The 26,592-nt window shown below is 39.7% G+C and overlaps 1 protein-coding gene across 6 annotated transcripts in view; it reads left to right on the top strand.

Moving 5' to 3' along the window:
• Positions 1–821: 821 nt before the first annotated feature.
• Positions 822–26,592, top strand: part of PIEZO2 (piezo type mechanosensitive ion channel component 2) — a 378,661-nt gene continuing 352,890 nt past the window's right edge. For all 6 annotated transcript variants that reach the window (XM_015595755.2, XM_015595756.2, XM_015595757.2 and 3 more), the window contains exon 1: positions 822–1,785. In XM_015595755.2, coding sequence (XP_015451241.1) covers positions 1,722–1,785 — 64 coding nt within the window. In that variant the 5' untranslated portion in view covers positions 822–1,721. The remainder of the gene's footprint in view (positions 1,786–26,592) is intronic.

Genomic DNA, 26,592 nt, shown 5'->3' with positions numbered 1-26,592 from the left:
CTCCTGGTCCTGCGGATCCCAGCCAAGCTCCATCACACTTCCCCACTCTTGGATAATCGTGAAATGAGGGACCCAGACACACTGACCTCTCCCAGCAAGAACCAGATTTCTCTAGATCTCATCTAGAGAATAAAGGGTGGGGTGTGGGGGCTGGGAAGGTTCTTAGGAGAAATAGGAACTGCATGCTTGGAAACATGACAAGCAACGAAACAACCTGAGGCAAAAACAAGATTTCCCCAAATGTGTATGCACATCTGAACACTGACTGATACCCGTCTTGGAGAGACCCGGGATTTTCCAGAGTCCATTCAGAGTTGAAACTTAAAGATAGACAGGGCTACTGATCTGGATTAATTCCGGTTCTGTTTTTCTTAATTCAAGTGGGTAAGTGTGTTCTTAGCACGAGTGGCAGTCCCATAAAGTTGTTCAAGCCCTTAACTACTCTCGTGCTGCGCCTGTGCACTTTTCTTTGAGCATTAAACAGTTCCCTAGGTTTGGGTAAGCTCGGGGGCACGCCCCGTGGACAGGATGCTAAGATGTGTGCCTTCTGTCTGCAGAATGACAGCAGAGCTGCGGGTCTGCGGGAGCGAGCAGCAGTGGAGCACGCGGTGCAGGGCCAAGCGAACGCGAAAAGTCCACGGGGCTGAAGAGGCCGGGCCTCTCCCTGCGCGCCCGCTTCGTGGCTGGAGACTCGCCCTCCGCGCGGGTGCACTGCGCCCGCTTCGCTAGCGGCGTAGGGGCGGGCTCCCCGCGCGCCGGCCCCAGAGACGCCTTTCCATTGGTTCGGGGGCACGCTCGTCCCCGAGTGAGGCCTCGAAAGTTTCATTGAAGGTGGAGAAGTGCACGCCCGCCCGGGAGCCAGGGCTGCGCCGCCGGGGCGAGGCTGTACCTCGGCAGGCGGGGGGCGCACTGGTATCCGGACGGCGTTGGGTTTTTATCTTTTTATTTTTTTAACTGAGGCCGTGGAGGAGGAGCTGGAGCCTGACCCATTCGCTGTACGCTTTCGTCTCGTTCTACTTACGCTCGCACTGTTTCTTCTGGTGACGGAGGGACTAGCGGCGCCACACGCTGACTGATAACACGAGCCGAGCTCCGTGCTGTCGGGGATGGTTCCGCGCGCCTCGCCGCTCCCGCCCGGGTCTCTCTGGTCCGAAGCTGGGGGGCGCAGAGGCTGAGCCGCACCTCAGCTCAGGACCAGCGGGCCGCTCCGGGAGCCCTGGCCGAGGGGCGCGCCTCAGGCTGCGTGGGCAGAAGGCGGGGGACCCGCCGCCGAGGCACGTTGGCTTCGGAAGGGGTTTAGTAAAGAAAACTCCCCTGACGCCCTTGAGCAAAGCCCCGGAGTCAGGCGAAAGGGTAGCACGCCCTTCTCGCCCTCTTTTCTTGCCCCCGCACCTGGAAACCCCCAAAGTGTCCCCGCGTACGGCCCTGGTCCCGACCACCCGCTGAAGAAGCTGCTGCTGCCGAATTGAGGAGTCTACACTTCATGGGCCGGCTGTGGGGGTTCGGGCGTCTGGCGAGGGGGCTACCTAGAGCCGGCTGAGGGGCAGTCGGGTACCCTGTGAGCGCGCCCTCGGGGCGGACAGCGCGGCGGACCTCGTGGCGATGCCCAGGCGGCTGGGAGCCGCCGGCCGCAGGAGGCCCTAGACGGGCATGGGCCTGGCGCCCCAGTTCTAGGGACCCTCGAGCCTCGCCCCTCTGCTCGGAGTTGCTGGACCTTAGCGATGGCCTCGGAAGTGGTGTGCGGGCTCATCTTCAGGCTGCTACTTCCCATCTGTCTGACAGTAGGTGAGTACGGGCCGCGCACCGAGGTTACTTGTGAGAGTGCAAGGGGCGCCCAGGGAACGGGGCGGGCTTCCGAGCAATCTCAAGTTAAAGGTTCTAGTGCTCTTGGACCCGGTTCGGAGGTCTGCGCCGCGGTCTCGAGATTGGCGGCGTCAGACTCGCGCAGTCCGGAGTGCCACAGCACGGTCCTCTCACTTCCCGCGCTGGGGTGCACACTTGGGGTCTCTCTCAACTGTCCAGCTGCAGAGTCCGGGAGACCAGATCGGCGTGTGCTGGAGAATGTTTGTGTTGAATTTAATCTCACGTGGAATTTCTTTCGTGGAGTGCTGACTTGTACACAAAAGATGCCGATCCTGCTGGAAGGCGGTTGTAGACTCCCTTCCCAGGTGCGGTGCAGGGTCGTGCCAGAGTCCCCTCCTCCCCTTGTCCCCAGGTGCACAGCACACGGTGCAGACAGGAGCGACACTTGCCATCTCTCCCCCTATATCCCAGAACTGTGACAGAAGAAGAAGACCCTGGCCTTTCTAAAACAAAAAGGAGAGAGAAGAACGGAAACAGTGCCCTGAAGTTGCTTACTTTTTTTTTACTTCCACAAAAGCCCCGACAAAAACAAAACAAAACAAAACAAAACAAAAGTGCTGGACGATGGCGCTATAGACAACCGAGACCCAGTCCAGCCTCCAGGCGCCCACCCTTCCAGGTGTTTAAAGGGTTAGAACGCCTAACTGCGACTCCCAGGAACTGGCGAGGGTTCAGGGACCGCCAGAAGAGAGCTTCATTGCCTCTCAGTCAAGGATCTCACTCTATGGGGCTGGCATGTTGTTAAAAGCAACTGGATGTCAGGTCTAGAGACACCGGCGGTGTGCCTGGAGTGAGAGCTTTTGTATTTCTCCTCTAACAGACTGTGCCTTTTAGACTGGATTTCACTCCTAAGACTGACAGCACCTTACTTTCCCCCTTTCCCGAGTAGAGCTAGAAAACAGACCTTTTATCAAGTAGCAATTGCATTTACAAAGAGCGTGGCCTTCGCAGGAAAGGCCACCTTTTTGCATTTGCCAGAGGTTGAGGACTCAACATCACACCTGTGCCGTTTTATTTGTGCAAGTAATCACGCCAAAGGGCGGTTCTAGCGTGTTTCGTAGAGGTCGATTCCAGCTATCGGGAGGATTTTGTAGTCTGTATTAACACAATGAGTGAGTGAAGTGATTCGAGGACGTCAGCGCAGGAAACCTCGGCGGAAAACTCGAGAAGGTTCTCCGAGTGGAAACAGTCTGTGGCGTCGCAGGGTGCTCGGGCAGCAGGAGGGGCCAGCGCGCTCATGCTGGTTTTGGCCTCCAGTGTGCTGTTTAAGTTCTGAGAGACCACCACTTTGCAGGGGTCTTTGCCCTTAATAGTTGCGCACGTAGATGAGGAGCGCAGCTTTCAGGAAGCTGTTGTGGACCACTCCACCAGCTGGTTTACGTTTGGAGAAAAGGATTTAGGAAAGCAATTGGAGAAAACGGCGCAGGGCTACTTCTGGTGCATTGCACACAGGTCATGTCACGGTCTGGGGACCGTCTGTGTATCTAAAGCGCTTGGCACCATGCCTGGCACATTTACTATATGCCAAATGGAAGCTAGTGCCCGAGTTAACAATGGGCTTTCAGTATGAGGCCGATCTGTGATTGTCAGTGCCAATGGAGAAGGAGGCCTGCGGCGTGGCACTAGGGTCTGAAGGCACTAGCTTCCTCTTTCGGCAGCCCCTCCATCCCCGCCCCACCCCACCTCATCTTCCCCATGGTCCTCACCTCACTTCTTTCTTCCTTCCCTTCTCCGCGGTATGGCAGCTCGCACTCACAGTCGGCAGATTGGTTACCTGCTGCCAGCTCGGTCCACTCTGTGACTTACACAACTAGCTGAGTGAAATGTCAGCAGGGATTACCTGTAGATTGCCAGCGACCTCACTCTGTAGCTTCGCCTCTCGCAGGACCCAGCTTGCTTGCCTCAGTGCTCCATGGCCACTGGGGTTGGGGCAGTGTCATTCCAACTAATAATTAGTGATCTACACAGCAAAGCCCTTAAGTAGGACTGTGGAGCTCTGCCCTCCAGAGGGGCCTAGGCGCGTCTTACTCCCGACTCAGGCACCCCGAAGCGCGAGGCTCAAGCAGGCGGCATCAGCGAGCCTTAAGGGAGACTCCCAGAGGCTCCGAGCAGATCAGGGACCATTGTTCTGCGAATGAGGTGCCGCCTTGGTCCGATTCCTTCTTCCCCCGCCCCCTGGCTTCTTCCTTGGACCCTGTGGGCCTCGCACTGTGTTCATGTCAGTAGGCTGGGGCCCTAGGGTAGGCTTGCTCAGGGCCCGGGACGCGTACGTGCACTCTGCGATCCGGACCTTCTTGGATCTGCCTCCAGGGGCTCAAACATGACAGCCCCTGCCTGCCTTCCATCCTGCGGCCTGGATCCAGAGACAGCAAGAGTCGGCTTGGCCTGGACGATCCTAGGCCACTTTCCATTTCCAGCTGGATTCTCAGGCGTCTTCTGGGCTCAGGGAAGCTAACTTGGTTCTGTGTGTGTGTGTGTGTGTGTGTGTGTGTGTGTGAGAGAGAGAGAGAGAGAGAGAGAGAGAGAGAGAGAGAGAGAGAGAGAGAGATAGAGAGAGAGAGAGAGAGAGAGAAAGCGAGAAAGCGCAAAAGTGCCCGCGTGTTGTGGTATTTTCTGCTATCTTCCCCCTACAGGGAGGCTGAGGCCCCCTGCTGAGTCCAGAGCCTGTTGCTTCCCTCCCACCCTTGTAGAAAGCTAACCTAGGGGAAGGTGAAGGGCATGGACCTTGGACTTCATCCCCTGACTGGAAGAAAGAGCTCCTGGGAAGACCAGAGGACTGACCCCCTTACCCACCCCCTCACTTGTTGGATGCAAATTAGGAAGGACATTCCACTTCCAAGGGTTAATGATGCCTTCTGAGCCTTGTACTAGAAGGAACAAAGGGGCACTGGGTAAGTGTGGTCTGGTTTGAGCACTCATTTCTACAGGAAGTGGATAGTTTCAAGGTTATTGGAGGGTTTTCAGGTCTGCATACTCCCAAGGTGCTACTAAATCAAATATTCAGTTTTCCCTAATATCCTGGCCATGGAGAGTGCAATGGTTTGTTTGCCATTAGAATCGATTTTTACATTTTAGCCATCTATTTTTATATCGGAGCAAGGCAGCTTTCAAAGCCAAGACTTTGCAGAAGCTTCTGTATTTCTCTTTAAACCCATTTCTCTAACATTGATGTTGAAAATTTTCTGCACAGAGATGCTCTAGCATTTTCACCCAATGATGGATGTTATGTTAAACTGTTATGTTTAATCTGATGTTTAAGATTTCTTTTTCCCTGTAAAATAAATTTACAGAGATGGTTTAAGTGACATTAGGTCTCTATTATGCAGGTGTTATGTAGCTCTTGAGTGTTAAATGCCTAACAAAACCATAATGTAATATAACATGTTATTTTCTATTCAAAATGAACATCCAATGACAGATTTTCCTACATCAATAGAAACTGAAAATTTTAAAGATCTCCTAAATTATCTATTACTACATAGATAGTCAATCTGATTTTTTCCCTTCAAATAACACACATAAAAAAAAAAAAAGACAAAACTTCCCTTAATATTATGCACTCTTTAATAATTATAGTGATACCTGATCATTGTTTGGCCACTTTTGAGATATTTTTACATTTTCTTTCAGCATGATTCTACTGTTCCACTCATCTTTATATGATTCCAGTCTATTCCTGGTTTGAGAATGGATTGGTATATTTTCAATCACATGCTCCTGATCCATGCATTCCATCTTGCCTGGTGTTGCTTGGAGTTCCACTGATGTCTTGCCTAGAAGTGCTGACTTAACCATTTGCAGAGAAGGGGTGAGGGGATGGGGGGCTGGCTTGGACAGAATAGATTAGTTCAAGAGTGACAGAGATATTGTGACATCAATAGTTTATGCCTTTCCTAAATAAAGTGACCAGAGCTTAGACGAGAACAGAGCACAACAGGACACTATGTAAGAATCAATCAACTAACCAGTGCTTTGAGGAAAAACCACACTTGGGTAATAATGCAAATCCAGGGAGAATCTCAAATTTTCTTTAGCGAGAGATTAAAATCTGAGCAAAAATATGGAGTTACTTTTGAAATATATACGGGTATGGTTATGTAAATATAATTTTCTTTCTATTGTATAATATATTTTTCGCTATGTGACATCTGTCATTTTGAAATCACACTTATACACACCCCAAGAATTACAAATGAAGCCTGATTAGAGTTTAGAGCCTCCTCCTGCCTTTGCTGTGGCTCTCTGGGGTAGGAGCTTTCAGCTACTGAAGGATGTATTCACAGCATTTAAAGTCACTTTCTTTTCTGTCACACCTTCTCGGCCTTATATAGGTAGATCATATTTATCACTTTCAGAAAAGAATAAAAGTAATAGTGAAAAGAATTAAAAATTTTTAGTTTAATTCTAAAATAAAATATTTCATAGAGATAGGCATTATCATTTTGTCACCTGGGCAGTGGAAGCTGCAGCCATGTGTCCACATCATAGTTTGTCATGAGTTTGTCGCTTTACAGGCAACATGGGCTTACTCATAGTCAGAGATAAGCAAGAGGCTTTGGATTTTACCCTTGGTGGAGGAGAGTGTTATGATGGCAATTTAAGAGACCTCCAGTCACATTCAGGCCCTGCCCTTTACCTGAGTTGTTTTTGGTTGTTTCTTTTTTATCTCTGTAAAATGGAAATATTGATATCTTCTTTTATGAATGGTTATGAAATAGTGCGTACTACACACCATCTATAATGCCTGACACTCTGCAGGAACTCAAAAAGGCAGGTATTATTATTACATTTATGAAGATGAGTAGAAGAGTTGGGATGCTTGATGAATGTGTTAATAGAAATTAACAGACTGACAGATAGTAGCATGAGTCATAACGGGATTGATATGAGTATGTGGGATTTATATGAAAGCAATTTAGTATCTTCTTAGAACCAAGTTATGCTATGAAAATTGGTGTGTGAATAGTAGGAGGATTTTTAATTATATGGATTTTTCTTATTGGTTTTAGTCAATATTCTATATATCTGCAATTGCATTCTAGTTAAATAATATGTTCTCCTAGAACTGTACTGTCAGTGTTTACTTTTGTCTTTCTGACACATACCATAATTTTCAGTCTTCATCTAATATGATTTTATTACTTATCTATTTTTACATGACACTTTTCTTTTAGATCCTATGCTGCTAATGGTTACATAAAAAATAATATATATTTTTATATTATTTACATTACAAAAATATAATATATATTTTTTCCATAAATGTTCAGGAGAACTTAGAATAGTGAAAGTGCGCTTGGATATTTAAGAGCACTTGATTAAGAACAATATGGTGATATAGTCTATATAATGTAAAACATTGAATTTTGTAAGATTTGTAGACTTAAACAGTTGTTTTATGGACATGGAATCAAGTAAACAAAATAAAGCAAATATCTCACTGGATCAAGGCTAAATACAAAGATGTATTAGAAAACATTTAAAAAATATTTGGCTGTGAGAGACATGAAGCTTATCAAATTCACCAGTCCCTCCAGTTGGCCTTTCAGACCCAGTAGGACATGGCAGGATCAAGAAGAATGAGGAGACTTGAAGCCACATGCTGAATATCTGTGGAGAGAGTACATGAGACATACAGCATTTTAAAAATTTTATAATTTTTATAATTTTTATAAATTTTGAACTGTCCAATAATTTATCCAATAGACATAGAGCAGTTAGCTAAATAATTTTTTAAACTTAAGAGTGATGACATCCAATTTTGCATTTTTTCCTATTTATTTAGTTTAAAAAAAAAACTATGTATAATATTTTAAAAAAATTTTCCAGGCTCCTGTAGAATATACAATTTTTGTTTGCCTTGTTTTATCATATAGGATGGTGATTTTTTTTGATTAATAACCTATTTTTGAATTCTCCTTTTTTGATGTACTGGTAGGCACAATTCTGCATTAAACTGGGATATTATAGATGGCATATTTAAACATGTTTGTATATAAATTTCAAATTTTAAGTACATTTAATAAAAAATTGGATTTATTGTACCTATGTGGTTAGTTTTGGCTTTCTGTTGCAATTTCACTAGTCATCTGGGGTTAAAGATTTTGCTAAGACATTAACTGCTCTCTTAGGGGGTTATTTATTCTATTACCCAACTCAGACGATTCTCCCCTCAGTATTTTTTCCAACTCTGAACTCTCCATCCCTTTCCCCCTTTGGATTTGACTGTGTCAGCATCACACATCTTATCTTCCCCCTGCAGCCTTCTCTGGTATGCTCAGTGCAAGCTTCCCTCTGCTATTTACCTGTACATTTACAGTGATAATGTTGGCGCCACTGCCCCTTAGATACAGGTTCTGTCCAAATCAAGTACCTCATTTATAGATGATCCTCTAGGTTTGTCTTTGCTCTTTCATCTTCGTCAACAGAAGTGTTGTTTCCTTGGGTTCATCTTCTGTGTGTCCTCCAAGCCTACATCTTGGACTCTACATCCTCCCCATGTGCTGAGCCAGATATGCCTTCCACTGCTTAAAGCTCTCTGGAATCTGTTCTGCATTTAAAAGTACTTGGAGAGTTCTCTCAGTGTCAGTTACATTCCAGGCTTATCTCAGTCAAATCAGAAACTGTTGCCATTCCCACCTTCAATACCATGCTTGGCCCTCAGCCTAGCAAGTTTGTATTCCTGTCCTGGTAGCAAATAAATTCTTTTCTCCAGTTTATAGTTGGCCCTTGCAGCTACTTATAAGCAAAGACAATTCTGTTCTTTCTCTTTTCAACATAAATTTCTTAATATCTAATTTCTCTTTTCCACATAAATTTCTCAGGGTAATATGGCTTAGATAAAATAAACTTTACATTTCTCACACAATAGTCACGCTGTAGATGAACCAAAGTTGGTATGCTAACTGCTCTCTGAGGTTGCCCAGGGAAGCGATCATTGCTCTGATATCTTTCTGGTGTTGCATTCATTGCAGTGGTTCAGGATAGCCTGTTCCCATTTCCACATCAAGCTGAAGGATAGAGGGAGCAAACACAAAAGGGATACCTCCTAAAGGCACAACTTGGAAGTTGCATGAATCACTTCTGCTCATAAGACATTAACCTGAATTTAATGATATTCACCTACCTAACTGCAAGGGAAGCTGGGAAATACCTTTATTTTGGCTAATGATGTGCTCAGCTAAAAACAGGGTAAGAAATAAAGTAATAAAGTGTTGCAGTGATAAAGAGAGAATAGATATTAGCACACCAGTATCAGTCTATGCCTCCTGTAGATGAAGGTAATTTAATGTGCCTTGCGGACACTACTGATTTTTCTATTCTACCCTGCCCCCACCTTTTACTACTACAAGTACCAGCAGGCTCCTAAATGTGACATACAAAGTTTGACCCATGAGGAGATGTACTGCAATCCAAAAGAACTGAATGAATTTACCAATTTATATAGACAGAAATCTGGGGAATATGTGTAGGAATGGGTGTTAAGAGTATGGGATAATGGTAAAGAACATGTAGTTAGATCAGGCCAAATTTATTGATATAGAACCACTAAGCAGAGTTTCTGGATCACTGTTATAGCTTGAAGGGTTATAGAAAGAGCTCTAATGGTTTGGTTGGTTTACTGAAGCATGGACCAAAAGGTGATCTATACTAAACGAAGTTGAAATGCCAGACCTGCCTTGGTACACCGTAGAGGAAGGGATCATCCACCTTGAGAAGATCCAGAGAACACACCTTTCACCACTACTGTGAGAAATAACTGTACGGGGAGGGGAGGAGAGGGGGGTCTATCTCAGCATCCTTGAAGTGCTCTGTGCTTGCTCCTCTCTGTAGGTCAGAAATTACAGTGGGAATTGCTGCCACTAAACTGGAACCCCTTCAGTGCAATGGTGGTATTTGACTTCCAGGGGCAGGGTCCACCAAGTGGCCCACTTAATTACCAAAGGCAAGGTGGGCATGGTTTCCATGATGAAAAGTGAATCAAAGCAGTAATTAGAATAGTCTGACTTCAAAAGACCTATGGCATTTAACTTGTTAATCATACTGTTCCTAGAATTGAAATAGATGGGCAGTCTACTAAATTTTGACTTGATCTGTATAAGTAGAAGAGTTCTAGGTCAAGTGGACAGAAATCTGATTTGAATCACCAACATGGAGAGTCATTGTCCCTCAATCAATTCCCAGATTTGAGCAAGTTTACAGATCCAGAAACTTTGAAAGAACAGAGTTGTCTTTGCTTAGAACTGGCTGCAAGGGCAGATCTATCAACTCAGGAAAAGAATCTACTCGCTACCAGGATAAGAATACAGACTTGTTGAGCTGATGGACAACCACCATATTGAAGGTGGGAATGGCAAGAATGGTTTTCCTGATTTGATTGAGGTAAGGCTGGAATGTAATTGGTACTGAGAAAAAAAAGCCCAGTAGTCTTAATTGCAGAAGAGTTCCCACAATTTCCTAGCCATGTTAGTATAAGTTAGCTCAAATAGCTTATTTTTTTCCTATTACCCACTTGGGGCAGAGTGGACATTTTAACTGAATGGGAGGAGAAAATAGTTTTAGTTAAATGATGGATGTAGGTATGGTCTAGATCCCAGTGATATTTTTAGGGGGGTCATAATATCATTGGGCTTTTAGGGTCTTACCAAGAAGAGTTCCAGCTCAAAAGTAGCACATCGTTTCTAAGGCTAGCTCTGCATACAAGAAACAGGACACAAAAATTCTTTCTCTCCCTTCTTCCTTTATTTGCATTATTTGATTTCTGATATCCAAGGGGAAATACACTATTTTGATTAAGAGCCCCAACTCTAAAGCCTAAATGTTTAGATACAAATCTTAGCCTGTCATACTAGCCTTATGACCTTGATCAAGTTGTTTCACCTTTCTGTTCTTTAGTTATTTCATCTGTAAAATCTGGTAATAATAATTGTACCTAACTCAGAGGATTGTTGCAAGGCTTAAATGACAATACTTGTAAAGTGTTTGATGCAGCGCCTGACCCAGGGTAAATACTCAATAAATCTTAGATCTAGTTGTTAGTTCTAGAATCAGAAATAAGGCATTGTTTGTTAAAGGCTAGTTTGAGGATCTGCCCATCAGGGACAATGTATTTTCTGTGGAACGATAATTTGGAGTTCCAGTCAACTTCCAAGCAAGTTTTGGAACATGACCTGTTGTAAATTGAGGACTGTCTGGTACCCTGATCTCCCTCAATCACATATGTTGGAAAGTCTCTGTGCCATTGTTTACTGGTTCCTTTGAAACAATGTGAATCTTCTTTTCTTTTATTCTCCTCCCCAGGCAGAATGAATTGTTTTCTCCATGTTCATCTGGCACTTGGTTCACAGTATCACAGGGTTTTGTATTTATATGATTGCTCACTTCTTTTCCATGTATCTGCAAATTCAAAGCCCCTGTGTAATCCTTGATATCCTGGGCATTTAACTGCCTAGCATATAGGAAGTGCAGTTCTCCTTCCTTATCCTGAGGTTCCTCATCTAACCTGAGTTGGATTTAACCAACCGAGAATTGAAAATATCTGACCAAAAAAAAAATCACATTGTTGCTGGTGTGTACTAAGTAGTTAGTCCTACTATGGCTGCATCTATATTGAACATGTACAGAATTTTTTTCTTGTCATTATTTCCTAAACGATAGAGTATAGCAACTATTTATATAGCTTTTATATTGTATTAGGTATTACAAATAATCTAGAGATGATTTAAAGTGTATGGGAGGATTGCACGTAGGTTATATGCAAATACTACACCATTTTATATAAGGGACTTGAGCATCCTCAGATTTTGGTATCTGAGGATGGAGTGGAAGGGGCCCTGGAACCCTCAGATAGCAAGGGACAACTGTATTTAAATACACACACACACACACACACACACACACATATAATGGATACATATTTGAATAATTTTTTTTCTGACAGTAAAATTGTGTCCAATCATTACATTTTAGCTGTTCAGTAAGTGCTATAATATATGGTGAACACTGAATAAGTATTTGCCAGTTTATTCATTAAGAAATTCATGGACTATTTTTTTTCTTGAATATCTTAGCAGTTTGAAGATAGAGTTAAGTCTAGCATCTTACAGCTACTGGCTTTTACATTTTTGAATGTGAAATTTGTATCAGTCTAATACACATGTTCTGTGGCTTTCATAAATGTGGATTTTATCAGTATGCCTATACATTTTATTTGCTTCACAGTGAATAGGGAAGAAAAAACCCATTTGACAGTGGTGAAGCTTGATGGAAGCATCATTCTTGAAGTGCATATTATTATTTTTCTTAAATATGCACTTCCTCTCTCCTGGAACCACACAAATTGATCTGTTTTCTGTTGTGGTCAAATCTGCCAGGTCATCAGTTTTGGCCACAGGTGCAGAAAAGGAGGAAGAATGTAGAACCTTAATGAGCTGATAATTTTAAACCAGAGCTCCATGGAATTGATTTATGGGTCTGTGTGGAATTGAGCAGTCCCTGCTCCTGCCATACTTTCCCTCCTTCTGCGTTCCCCAATCTGTACCTGCCCGCTAGCAGCAGCCTGCTTTGACATTACAACAGGAATATGTGCTCCTGCTAGAGAATCTAGGCAGTGAGTATTAGGGCCCTAGTCTGAAGGTCTAATGAAAAAGTCTCAATCCTGTTAATAATGAGCTACGTGACTTTCCCAAGTCACAGAAACTCTATTTCTCAAATTACATCAACTAGAAAATGAGGTGTTCAAGGCTAAGGATTATTTTCATGATTCTCACAGTAATATTTTTCACATATATATTTTTTCAATATTAGAAGGTATGACTAAAGCACTAATTTTTAGCCAACACACCAGAATTTTTACATCTAATTTGTTCTAGCCTCTTAACCATCATACTTACATTTTTTCATACTTGACCTCAAAGAAATGTTAGAAACTGCTAAGGAAAATAATTTTGTATCGTGTTAGATATTTGACTGAGGATTTTCCAGGACAGATGGTATGAAAAGACAATCTAGCTTAGGTTTTGCAATCACAATATTTCAATGATTCTTCCTTACTTGCTCCCAATGCAGAATCATACAGACATCATCAGTGATGATAATAACAAGAAGAACAGAATGCCTGTTCAAATTTGGTTTAGAATTCGCTGTGTGTAACTTTGCAGAAATAAAAGAATTTTATCACCTGTAGTTTATGATCAGTCATGCTTATAAAGAAAACCAAACTACATTGAGTTATTAACTGAAGCCAAATGAAATTGTAGGGGCATAGCAGTGTATAAATAAGATTTGAGGCAAAAAAGATATTTTGAGTCAAATACTGAGTTTTATCACAATATGTAGCATTTCAACTTCAATGTAGAACTTATGAGATCTTAGCTGGACAATTCTATCATAATGTAAAGGAAATGGGAGGTATACAAAAACTACAGGTGTGTGTACAATAGATGGATAGGAGAATCACACTTGCAGATTTTGCTATCACCTGGCTTCAGTGCACCATACATGCTAGCTATGGGCCTGTGAGCTTCCTGAACTTCAAAGCCTCCCTCTCCTCCTCTCCTCTTTCTCCTCTCCTTCCCCTGGTCATTTACCTTCCTTTCCTCCTCCTCTTTCTCTTCTCTATTCTCCAAATTTTTTAAACTAAGGATTGGAGCTTGCCCACTCCAGGCTAATCTTGACTCTTGTTGGCCCTGGGGCTTGAAGTCAGAGCAGCTAGTAAGCAATGAAGCATTCTTAGCTGGAGCCAGGGTCGCTATCCCAGTGCCAGACAGTTACTGGAGCACACAGTCTCCGGTGGGTCATCCTCAGCCAGGAGACAGGATTAAAGATCAGATTAAAAGGCTCTGGGAAGAGAAATACTCATAAAATGGAGTTTGTTCCTGGTGAGCCAGTTTCCAGAAACCTCCAGCTCCCTAGAATTTTTCATTAACAACCACAAACCTCTTTAGCAATAATTTTCAAAGCATCATCATTTTTGCTGTTGCACTGCCTTAGAGTCACATTACATTTTTGACCCGCAGTGGCATTTCCTAACAACCCCCACCTCACTTACTGGGCTTGGTTTGTAATTACTTTGGGCTGTTTTCAAATATTAAAACTACCCTCAATATGCAATAATTTCCCACCATCGAGGCTATTTAAAAGGAATGAATGTGGCATTTGCCCCAAAGGAATTTCTTAAATTGGATAGCAAAATATTTTGAACAATTATTTTTAAAATAAGGGTGTTATCTTTTCAAAGTTACTACCTAGAAGGAAATAAATCTGAGATATTATTTTAACCTTATGACACTGATTGGTTATCTATTCAATATATCTTTACTTGGATTTGCACATTAGATCCAGTCTCAGAAAACATACTTAAATGTAGTGCTGGTCTTCCAAAGAAGGAGCTGTCAAATTGTGTTTAGAATATCATGGCACAGTATAATTATCATAAATTTGAATATGCAAGTAACACATTTTCTTAAACATATTTGAAGTGTGGTTTTCATAGCCCATTGATGACTTTGTTTCTTTCAATCACTTTTTTTAATTCTCTGATTCTGACCAATTTTTCTTGCCCTATCCCATTATACATTTCCCAGAATTCACTAAAATAATATAGTAATCCAAGACTATTTCATAATGTGCCCAGCATTTCCTATCTTAAAATAGCACTGACTTTTGTTTATTCCTATGTCAAAGGAAACTCATGTCTCTTTTCTTTTTTGATGTTGTTGATTCATATCCCTTTATCACTTTTGGCATATTGCTTTCTAGGTTCTTCTTTTGTATGGTCCAAGAGGAGTTGACAATTTTTAAACATCTTATTTTTAAGTTCTCTAAATATTACCGTTTAGACCTTTTCATCTGTGTACTCCTCGCTCAATTACTGGCACTTTATCTCATCTCAATTGTCAATAAAAACATAAGAAATATTCTTTTTAAAAAATCTTTTCTTTCTCCTTAAAAATTAAGCAACACAGTGGGCACAGATAAAAAAGAGATTTGCAGGTAATACACTGTGTCTGTACTCAGTGCTGCCCCCGCAAGGGATTGGTTTTTCTTGCTCTTGTCCTATTAGATTGCTCTTCATCTTCCATCTCGTGCTGTGTGAGTTGTCTCAGCTCTACAGTCTGGTTTCCATGCTAACAATAAGCTATAAGATTTTCATTAAAGGTCTTTGTCATTTGTTCACTCATTCTTGTGTGTCTATTTCTAGCAAAAATAAATTGCAGTTGCTTTGTAAGAACACCCATCATTTAGTACCACAGTTCTTATGTCTCCTTGATATTGTTCCTTGAATAAGTTCAGAGTGAACACTGGTTTTGTTTTCAACATTTTTCTCTAGAGAGTGTCATATGAATCCATCTGATATGTGGCTACATAAATATAAGGAGTATTCATCTCTCATCAAGCACAGGTTAAAGTTTATAGACTTTCCGAATGACAGGGTTTCCACCTACAGCCCATCCCAGGCAAAAATGTAACACGCCCAAACATATTTTAGCACCTTTCTACTCCCTGTTTTTGCCCTTCAATAATAACTGCTTCCCCTTCTTCTTCCCTTTCCTTTCCCTTCCTCCATGGACTTCTAGGACTTTTCCAATAGGTTGAGAGGTGAGAGCTAATCAAACCCAAAAGTTTGAGTTTTAAACTTTTGCTTAATTCCTTGTTAGTGATAAGATGAAGAAAAATTGAAGTTGTGTAGCTTCTCTGAGTCTCAGTTTCCCAACCTGAAAAATGGAAGAAATAATGTAGATCTCAAAGTAATAATAAGGAGTAAATGAAATGATGTAAGTCACACACCTAACACAGTGCTGACAAATTAAGGCCTAACTAAATATTCTGCTGCTTCTCTTCCTTTCTCCTTCCAAGTGTCAGGGCCTCTCCCACTCCACCTGTCTCCTGAACACTGTATCCTAAATATCACCTGGCAACTCTGGTTCAGAGACTTGTGGACTACTAAAGCGCCAAGGGAATGTATTGTTGGCTCCATGTGCTTCCCTCCAAGGGGAACTGTTTTTAACTAGGAAGTTTGCTGTTTCGAGAAAGAGGGAGCTTCTAGGGATGTAAATACAGTGACTGATGAGGATAAAATAAGACCAATTATATTTCTATCTGTGATGTTGAAATAAGTTTTCTGAGGAGCTAATGGTGTTTCAGATTCAGTTAAAATTCTTTAAAGTAATCACTTTATAAAATATACAAAGGTTAGGAACTAAGGTGGATCTGTCTTAGTGGTAGGCATGGATGAAGGTTGTTGGACAGTGAGGTATCAGATTTGCTATGTTAAGGCAGTTGTGATACAACATGTAGTAAATAAAATGTATTTTCATATCTCAATAAATATCAGAGCTGTATATCTAATACTTGAGTCATATTTCTTGGTTGATTTGTTTTTTCCTATTGTAATTTCAGACGTTGAATTTAGTAGCCATAAAACATCTTATATTTTAAGTTTTGGATATCTAATTATAATTTCCTACCTAATTGTAATTCTTGTGATATTTGAATTTAGTGAACATAGTCTTAGTTTGAGATCTATGTGATAACAATCAAGCAATTTCATAAAATACCAAATGGAGTTGAATTATTTCCTTTGCCTTAGAACTTGGTTCAAATTGAGTATGTTAGGTGTCAAATTAAAACCAAAGTGTATTTTTTTAAGGATTCCTGTTAGGATGACTTATTTAGTTGGATTCATTGAATAATTATATAACAGAAAATTTAAACATTTTTAAAGAATTGTTTAAGAATGTGTTATTTTATTATAGTTGTTAGATGGTCCAAATATTGAGAGTTCTAAAATGGTTTAAAAGACTATCATATATTGTACAATTAAAGAAAAGAAAAAAAATTGAAGACACAATAACAAAAAAAACAAAGAAATAAGAAACTCCGAATTCGATTAGAATAAGTTACACGATCATGAGTTACATAAAGTTCTAATATGATAGCCCTGAATTTTAAAGCTGCATTTGCAATTTCACTCAATATCTTATACAACCTTATTGTGAATTCCATGGTGGAACCTGCAGGCACATTACAAAGTAAGATCCTGTTAATTTCCAGGAACAGATGGTAAGGGGTCATAAGTTTCATCACAGATCTCCTGTGATGTATTAAAATCAATGGAAAAGACTCACTGAGTGCAGAGTTTGTTCTGAATTTGTTTATTAGCATGTGTATATGTGATAGTTACCTCCAGATGTTAAGCTGATTTCTCTATGTGGGAAAGTAATGAGCAATTAAATGAAGTAGCACTTTGGTTATTTTATCAGTGTGGAAAACAATAATTTGTTCATGGAAAACTGATGCCTTAATTATAGTAACTGATTGACAACAATCAAGCAATTCAAACACCTTGCAGAAATCATACACATTTTCATATAGTCATGGTCATTAATCTGGGTGGTTCCATAGTGGGTCAAATCAAGGCAGATCACAATTCTGTTTAAATATAAAGAGATTCAGTGGTGCATTTCAAATTCTACTTCACCATTTTTCAAATTTTTCCTCCTTACTGTCAATTTTATACGATGCTATGGAAAGTCACTACACAGAGTTAAAAAATCACCATTTTCATGGCACCCGAGCATCTGGTATGGAACCAGCCTGCCTTGGTCTGATCCCAGCTTGGCAACATGGAATCTGTGTGACACAGGGCAAGCTGTTGCACTCTGCAGCTCATATTTCCCATATGTAAAATGGAGATAATTATAGGACCTATCTCATAGGATTGTTAAGAGGACTAAACAGAAGTGCCTGGCATATTTTAAACTCAAATGTATAAAATATCTAGAGTTTATTATTTGCCTTTTCTGTGGAAAACTTGAAATACCTGAAATATGAAAAATTATTTGAAATAGTTGATTGATTTATTTAATCTTTTAATAAAATTTAATAAGTGTCTGCTTTGTGCATATGACTATTTTAGTGACCGTGAGGAATGCAAACGAAATAAATAAGCTAAAGGAGAAACCACCTGGTCCTCATTCTCAGGCATTTTGCATATATCACTTCTTATTCTTAAAAATCTCCTAAGTAAGTGTTAAATCTTATTTTATAGATGAAACACTGTGTTTTAGATAGTAACAGAGCTTCATGTTTAAGTGAAACAAAGATTCCAAAGATTCCACCTCTGTTCTTCTCTGTACCCAACTGTTTCTAACAGGCACAGGTCAGGGGTTAATTACGTTGGACGTTTGCTATAGCAAAATGTCTCGATGGGTTTTGTAGACCAATTGGATTCTAGACATGGCCCTGTCGAACGCTAACTTTGTGATCTAGGCAAGTCTGGTCATGAACTCACAGCTAGTAGAATATGGAGTTTGGCTATCTATTCTGACTCCAGTGGCTTGTGACTCATTTATCACAGGGAGAGTGGAAAATGCCACCCCAGCCATTTCAAGAGTGACCTTGTGGTTCAGAGAGAATGTTACCCATTAAATCACCTACTATTTTTTCTTCTCCAAGGAGCTCTTTGAATTTTATGATGTAATTCCTGTTGGGAAATATTTTCATTTTTCATAGATTTTCAATATTTTAATCCAGTATTTTGTGACAGTGACATACTAAGAAAGAGTTTCATGATTAGATATTTTTGAGAAATGACTGTGCTAAACAAATGTAAACATTCTTTTTCTTTATGGCAAGACTGTTCAGAGATTAGTATCTAATACAAATTGTGAATTTCTAAGCATTTGTTATAACATGTGGTGTTTCCCAAACCTGTGTGACCACAGAACCTCTACTTGTTTCTCTTGGCACTGGTGTTCTGGGGAGCACACACCTAACTGATAGGCCAATGAAAGAATTTACTTTGGGATAAGAGGGCCTTTCTGAAGACCCTAAATCCGGGTTGGTGGTCACTGCTATACCTACTAGAGGACAGAATAAAAATGATTGTCTTTTTCTTATGTATATTTGCTGACTTACGTTGTGTCATCATTTGTTTTAAAATCAAAGTGGTCAAAAAGAGAGAAACCATTTTAGAAACTAGATATTCCAACTGTTGTAGAGTACCTGCAAATAACCTGTCTACAAACATTTCCAGATCTAGCTGCACCATAGTGAAAAAGCAACAGGGGGTTAAAATAAGCCTGACCACATCCTACAGCATCCCTCTGTCTGCTCTGGACTGATCATTTCAGTGGCCTCCTGAGGATCTTCTTGCCTTCTATGCCTCTGTACAATCCCTTCTCCACAGGCTGGCCACATTGATTTTTAATAGTTAAGTCAGATGTCATCCCTCTGCTTTAAAACCTCTAGCACTTTCTTGTGAACTTAAAAAACAAGCACTAAATCCCTAACTTGGCCTATCGTGATTCCTGTACCCTCTAATCACACTAGAATTATTTTTACTCGAATACAACTATTTTTGCTATAAGGCCTTTGTCCTTGCTATTTGCTTTGATGAGCAGTCTTCCCCAAGTTCTCAGCCTAAATATCACCCCTAGGGATCTCTTCCCACACCACCTTACATCCCCACCCCTCACTCACTCCTCATTTACCCCTCATCCCACATCCCACTGTAATTATCTTGACTGTATTTATTACTGTTTGATTCTGTTCATGTGAGTGAGTTTGTTTATCATTATCTGCCTCCCAACCCTTTCAGCGCTACCCCCATGCTCTGACTTTACCATCTTGAATAGGGCCTTGCCTGCATATAGTAAGCACACAAAAATTCAATACATTACATTAATGTTTACATAACAACAATGGAAGTGGTGCCATCATTTCATTCATTCTTCTCTTTATTTGTGTTTCAGTTTCTTCATTTGTGAAATGAGGATAATAATAGTACCTACCTCATAGAGTGACTGAGGAATTAAAAAAAAATAATGTATTTGAAGTGCTGTTCACATGATATCTAGCATATAGTAAGCATTTAATAAATATAATTATTATGATGTCGATCTTTCGTTGATTCATTCAGAAATGATTTATTGGTCAACCAGTATGGTTTGAGTCTGTGAATACAAAAAATGTATAAGGCATGGTTCCTACTCCTAAGATTTTCCTTAAAACTTTAGGTAGCCCAGATTTGCCGTAGTACACAGAATTGCTAATGTCGTCCATCTGATTATGTTATGCCCCTGAGTATTTTGAATGATGGTAGGAAGTGACCAAGAAACTGAACCAAGAGTAGGAAAAGGAGTTCCTAGTGTGTGAGCAATGGCTCTTTAATAGGCCTAGGGGACACAAAGATGAAAAAGTCATAGTACTTGCCAGCTGGGAGCTCACAGTCTAGTGCAATAAGATGAGTCCTAGAATAAAATAAAGGCCAGCAAAACAGAGGATGAAGCAGAAGAAATGCCTGGCTAATAACAGACTACCCCTTGTCCCCAAGACCTACTTTCAGAAAATGATATAATAAACAAAACTGTGACTGAAACAAACTTTGTGTTGACACTTCTGCAATTACTTACTTTAAAGCGGAGGGCAAAGACCTTAAATCAAAGAAACAAATATGGGGTTTTTTGCATGGGTTACTTGGTGTAGGCCTTTTGTTGGCATGAACAGAGAGAGGAGGAGGCGGGTCTTCCAGCTGCTCTTGATTGTAAGAGCTTGGCTGCCCAGCTCTTCTACTTGTACAGAATGAAAGCCAACATATTTGAGGAAATAACTAGAGTTCCACATACTTTGGTTTGAGGTGAGAGTAGCACTCCATGGATAGAAGTCCATGCATTAATAGATGTGAATTACTCTACATTTCTCTTGGCTTATCTTATCTCGGACATGCCTAGCCATTTCATACAATCAGGTTTATGAAAAGCAATACTGGCAAAGACAACTAAACACTTCAGAAAAATTGGCACTGCTCAAAAAGAGGATCCCAAGTTCCTGTCAGCCAGGGCTAGAAGATTGTCCTGTCTTAGGCTAGCTCCTCTTTCTTTGGCATGGAGCTAGAGCGCTTAATCTGGCTTTTAAGTTTCTTTCTTTCCTTGTGGTTACACCCGGACTTCATAAAAGCAGAAGTCTCTTCCCTGAAGGGTAATCCTGTATTTAGAATGGAATGTTTTCATCTTGGTTTCCTCAGACATGCTGAGGAAACAATGCAACAACTTAATGAAGTGTGCTGGCTTTTTAGCACTAAACATGACTTTTGTCAGCTAAACAGAGACTTAGTTGTATATGTGATAGGAATGACTTATTTCCTTCCTCAAGTATCTTGAGATAATAACAACAGTTAGATTTTAAAATTGTTGAAATGCCACATTCATCATTGCAAGTGCTGTAACAATGCTGATGACTTAATAACAAAATCTTATCTATCAGACACATTACAGTTTACGAAGCATGTTCATATACTTTTTGCATTATAAGCTTAAGAAGGACAGGGACTGTGATTTTCTTGTTCATTCCCATATTCTTCCCATCCCCAGCTCTGGATGCTTGGCAGATAGAGGACTCACTACATAGATGTATGTATGCACATGAATGTATGCATACGTATATAGATATAGGTGTTCTTTCTCTCATTTAATACTTGCAAGTGCTCTGTGAAAGAGCTGTTGTTATCTTGAGTTTATAAAAAACAACAACAACAAAATGGATGGAGGAAATGGAAATTCAGAGAAACTAACTTTTTTGTGTCTTCCAGTATCAAGAAGGTGGTGGACCTGGACCTGGGCCTCAGATATTCTTTTTGAAGTTTTAGTCTGGTATACATTCAGCTACAAAAAAAGTGATTCTCAATAAGTATTGACTCTCATAAATGCTCTTAACCTGAATCTTTCCATCTGTTTTCTCATTTCTGCCAGAGTGGCCTTTTTAAGTCTACATACAGTCCAATACTTAAAATGTAGCATTAGCTTTTAGATTAGGGTGCATCGTTTATTCTCAGGGGCAGGTAAAGGGACCAGGGTTCCCTGTTGGATTTTTCATTACTCTACCAACAGGAAGGAGAGTGCTTTCTTTTCTCTGAGAGTCTCATCCCAGGGCTTGAACCCTCTTGGAGTCAGGCTTCTGCCGTCCTGCCGATGCTTGTTCTGGCCACTGTCTAGAGGAGCAGATAGAGTAAGGGTACAGTGCTTCATCTTAAATTACTGTCTGCATTCAGAACCCTTGGCTTTACCTGCTAAGGTTTAAGGTGTTCAATATTCTGCACATTTCTTCAAGGGCCATTTGCACACTCACCTGTGTTCTGTAGGCATTTGCAACTAGCATTTTTCAATTTTTTTTTTCTGTCACTCAGTGCTGTTATATTTCTGTGGCCTGACACAATAAATGATTAATTGAGTATCACAGCAAATGCTGGGAGGTACTAGGATTTAAATTCTTTAATTCATTGTCTTCATTTATGTTGGGCCCTTAAATAGTAGCCATTGTGACCCTAGAGGAATAGAAAGTCACCAAATGATCTGATCTCAAGTGGCTCAATCTACTAGACAAATGTTTACTAACTTTCACATATTCAGCTGTCGTTAGTGTGAAATATCCCTTATTAGACTATCACTCTTCATTTATTTGACAAATAGATATTGAAAATACCTGTCTGCCAGGCACAGTACTACCTATATTTATTATCAATGCTCTGATTAGTTTACCTTTATTAGTAAATGAGACTGTGCAGATCTCTGCATTTGTTTTTGTTCTTGAAAATGAAAGAATTCATTCCTAAGTATTCTGTGGTCAGCCTTTACACTAATACAGAGTGGCCTTTACTAATTAACCTAATTTGGTGCAGTTTTACTTGTTTAGAATATTGATCAGTTTTAATTCTCAGGGAATTAAATGATTAAGACATGTATTATTTTCCCTAAAACTCCATTATCTAAGGATTTTATAAAAATTAAAGTATCAGCTTATTATAATTTTAACCATTCTGGCTGCCTTTAGATCAATAAAATTTTACCTAAGTATCTGATAGACAAATCTTATTGAATTTATAGATAAGATCTCTGAGGCTTTCCCTCCTCACTAACGTAACTAATGAATTTTACCTCGTTTTTATTAATATTAAAATCTATTTGTAAGTAATTATTTTGAAAAATTTATTTCAGAACTTTGGTTTGTTTCCTATGAAATAGTGCCACTAATTCCCATGATATTAGATCTAAAATAAGGGGCCAATCATATGAGATGGAAGCTGTGTGTGAATGTCCTTAAGCCAAAATTTAGAAGAAGTGAATTATAATTTCAGCTTTTTTAGATAAAATTTGTAAAATAAAATTTTTAGTGATGGTAGCCATTTGCTTCTGCTGTAGGAGGTTACCAAATCATTCTTGGCTAATTGTTTAAATCAAAACTTTTAGATGGTAAATCTTGATAATGTCTATGTGGTACTGGGAAAGTTGAAAAGTCTTAACATGAGATTGAAATAAGTCATCTCTTTTGATGCATAAGTTCATAATGAACTTTATATATTCAATTCACATTGTAATTGAAACTGGTAATTAAACAGAACAAGGAGAACTATTTACAGATCAATGAGAGGTTGATTACTCCTGTACTTTGGTCATGGGAATATGTATAAATTTGTCCTCTCATTGTTGGATGTAATACTGTAATAGAGATCATTTCACTGCTTAACCACATTTGATATCACAGAAGACTTAGACCTTTCCGATCGTAATATCTTTTGGAATTCAAAGGAAAGGCCTGTCAGAGATATTTGAGAATGTTGGCACGGGTAGGCGGGGTGGGGGAGCACAGGCAATTATTGAGCAAGCTGAATTGCTCAGATATGTGAGAATGAAGTAATATTCTATCATCTTTATTGATTAATGGAAAAAATTGAGTTGACATAATGTTTTACTGAATTTTATATCTTAAATATAATTTATATTTCTTCATAAAAGTGATTTATTCAAAATAAAAGATTTAATTTGCATATATTTATCATTTAGAAATTATACAAGTAAATTATGAACAGAAAAGATTCTTTCTCTGACCATAGGTTCCAAAACTATAGATACAATAGAAATAGTAACATGGTCTTACAGAGATAAGTATTTGATTTATATTTACATGACTATCCTTAGAGCTCTGTAGTCACGATTATAAAGATACGTCATTAGAGTTAGATTTGATTTAGATAACTAAAATTTCCATAAATTGCTGACATTTCTTTGAAGATTTCTTAAAAAAAATTTTTTTTAAGGTTTTTGGATCACAGGCTGCTTAGCAGTCTTAAATCAATGGTGGATGGAATCAACTGTTTATTTTCTTATTTGGTAGCCCTCTCTATTCTTTCTTATCCCTTGAGCACCTTAAGCTGTAGATACTCAGTGAAATGTATTACATTGTTTTCTTTCTGCCAATTTTCTAAGAGGGAACCGGGAAGTGAGGACTCATTTGTGCATGTGTCCTGTTTAAATGTTGAAGTGCCTAACTTCCCTCAGGATGTGAAGAATGCACCAAAAAAAGTTTAGTTAACAATGTAAAGCAACAAAACAAGTCTTTTTGAGGAGAACCTATTTTGTGGTAAATAATTTTTTTAGTAAAAAGATGTCACCAAACATGTGCTTGGGTCATGGTGGTATGATCTTGCTGGTGCTTTGTCACAGATGTGAAGTTTAAAAGAAGGTTGGGTGATTCATTAACCAAGTGGGGTTTGGTGTAATTCTGGGTGGGTGGTACTATTCCCGGTGGTCATTTTGCAGTCATATTTGCCAATCAGCACTGCAAACATAGCTGTGGTTAAAATGACTGTCGAGAATAGTATCTGTCTGATTTTTCTGATTATCTGATAACAATTCCGAATTAGAATATAGAGCAAAACCGACCTCTGAACTTAAATTTTGATTGCCAAAACCACTGCAATTTTATGAAGTGTCAACTAGTAGGCCATGGTTCATTTTTCAATGCATTCACAGTCATACGATTGTTTATTTACTGTAAGATATTCTGAGACTAATAGTCTAGTATATTTTAAGCCACAGGGAAGAAAGTTGTTTTGAAACAGTCACCTCCTACATTTCTTCCCTTGGTGTGACCTGGCACTGGCCATGACCAGAGGCAGTGTTTAGATGTGTTTGTAACAGAGAACTAGATTTGACTGCATGCAGATATTCCGAAGGCTGCACTGTGTTTGAGAACCAAGTTAGTTTCGTGATCTTCTCCCTCCTCTGCAAACCTGCTACCTCCATATTTCATTGTTAATATAAATCATAGAGACCAAATTAGATTTTAGCAGAGAAAGTCACAAACATAGTTCTTTTAAAGTATAATTAGGCAAAGACAGTTCTCAGTTGATTTTTTAATTGAGCCACAATAACTTGGTTTATTTGTAATCAAATGCTAATGATTGCTCTATAGCTTTCCCCCATCCACCCAAAGAATTATTCTTTTTATCTTTTTATTATTGTTATAAATCAATGAGAATGTAAGATCAATTGCCCTAGCTTTCTCCTCACTCCTAATTCATATATCTTTAGAGATTCTACAAGGCAAACTGCAGTTATGTGTCTACATGACAGGACACAAGTTTCCATAGGGATAGACCGTATATACTTTAATTTTTCTCAAGGCAGAGACTTAAAAATTCTCCTGTAGATTAGAATTTGTATTTCTTGCCCTGCATCTTATTCTGCCTGTAATTACTTCTAAGATATTTACAAATTCTTCCAACAGAGTAGAGTGTTTAAGTCTCTTTTAGATATAACTATGAAACAATGTACCCAAGCAGAATTTGTATCAGTGATTTATCCTTAAATAAACTATTTTACAGTAGCATGAGGTCATGTGAGGCATTTCTCATACTTCTGATTCCATTTCTTGATGGTCATTTTTTCTTTTTACAGTATTTCTATTATGAAACATCCCAGCATTGTTTGGCATCTGAATGAATTCCAAAGGTTAGGTGCAATAATCATGCCTTACTATTTTGTCTAATATTCTAATGCTGTTTTGAATAGTTTGTTCTTATCTTAGGCCAATTGAAAATGAATGATGCTAACACATCTTGGAGTTCTCATAACAGGCTTCTCAATCAATTGTGCAAGAAATAAAAAGGAAATAGGTGTGGAAGAAAACAAGCTTTGGGCAACACCTACAACCCAGAGCCCCTCATGGACACAGCATTAGAAAGGCAGATTGCCTGGTAGATAAGATCATGCACTGTGAAACAAGAGCACTTGGGTTCACATCTGGCTGTCAATAGTGGGCAATTCACATAGCTCTGCCTCAGGTGTGCCCATCTGTAGTGATAACAGTATGCCGAGAAGTAATTTACAAAAATAGAATGAACTGAGGATGGACTTAACAGAAGAAAAAATAAATGTCACATTTGTGGAACATGTCTAGAAGTTTACAGGCATTGAAGGAAACATAAAAATTGCTACATGTGTGCTGACAACAAAAACTCTTAGCCATCCAACAAATAAACAGAAAACTTAGTACTCTGAGTCCAAGGAAGAGAAGCTAAAAGATTTTGCTCTTAGAAATGTCTTTGAATACAGTCTCTGTATCCATTGATACAGAGCTGCTATATTTGAGCACAAATATCCTTGTGGAGTTCACTCTGTTGGAAGCAGAGGGCACTGACTTCATGTCCCCTTGTTGGACCTGGTGATGCTCCTAGTGAAGACTGACACCTAAAGAAGAACCCCATTGATTCCACAGCCTCTTCTCAGCCAACCTTCTTTTAAAGGTTAGTTGGGTCTTTCAAGTAGATGCCACAATTTGATCCCATACAAACATCCAAAGGCAAATTTTCTGTCTTAACTAGAAATATTTAAATTCTTAGACTTTGGAAATTTTGACTTAACTGATGTAGGTGATGAGTTAAGTGTAGGG

This window comes from Pteropus alecto, unplaced genomic scaffold (assembly GCF_000325575.1).
Source record: "Pteropus alecto unplaced genomic scaffold, ASM32557v1 scaffold146, whole genome shotgun sequence".
NCBI classification, from domain to species: domain Eukaryota; kingdom Metazoa; phylum Chordata; class Mammalia; order Chiroptera; family Pteropodidae; genus Pteropus; species Pteropus alecto.
Note: the sequence above shows the minus strand (reverse complement) of the source record. Positions and strands in the feature narration are given on the sequence as shown.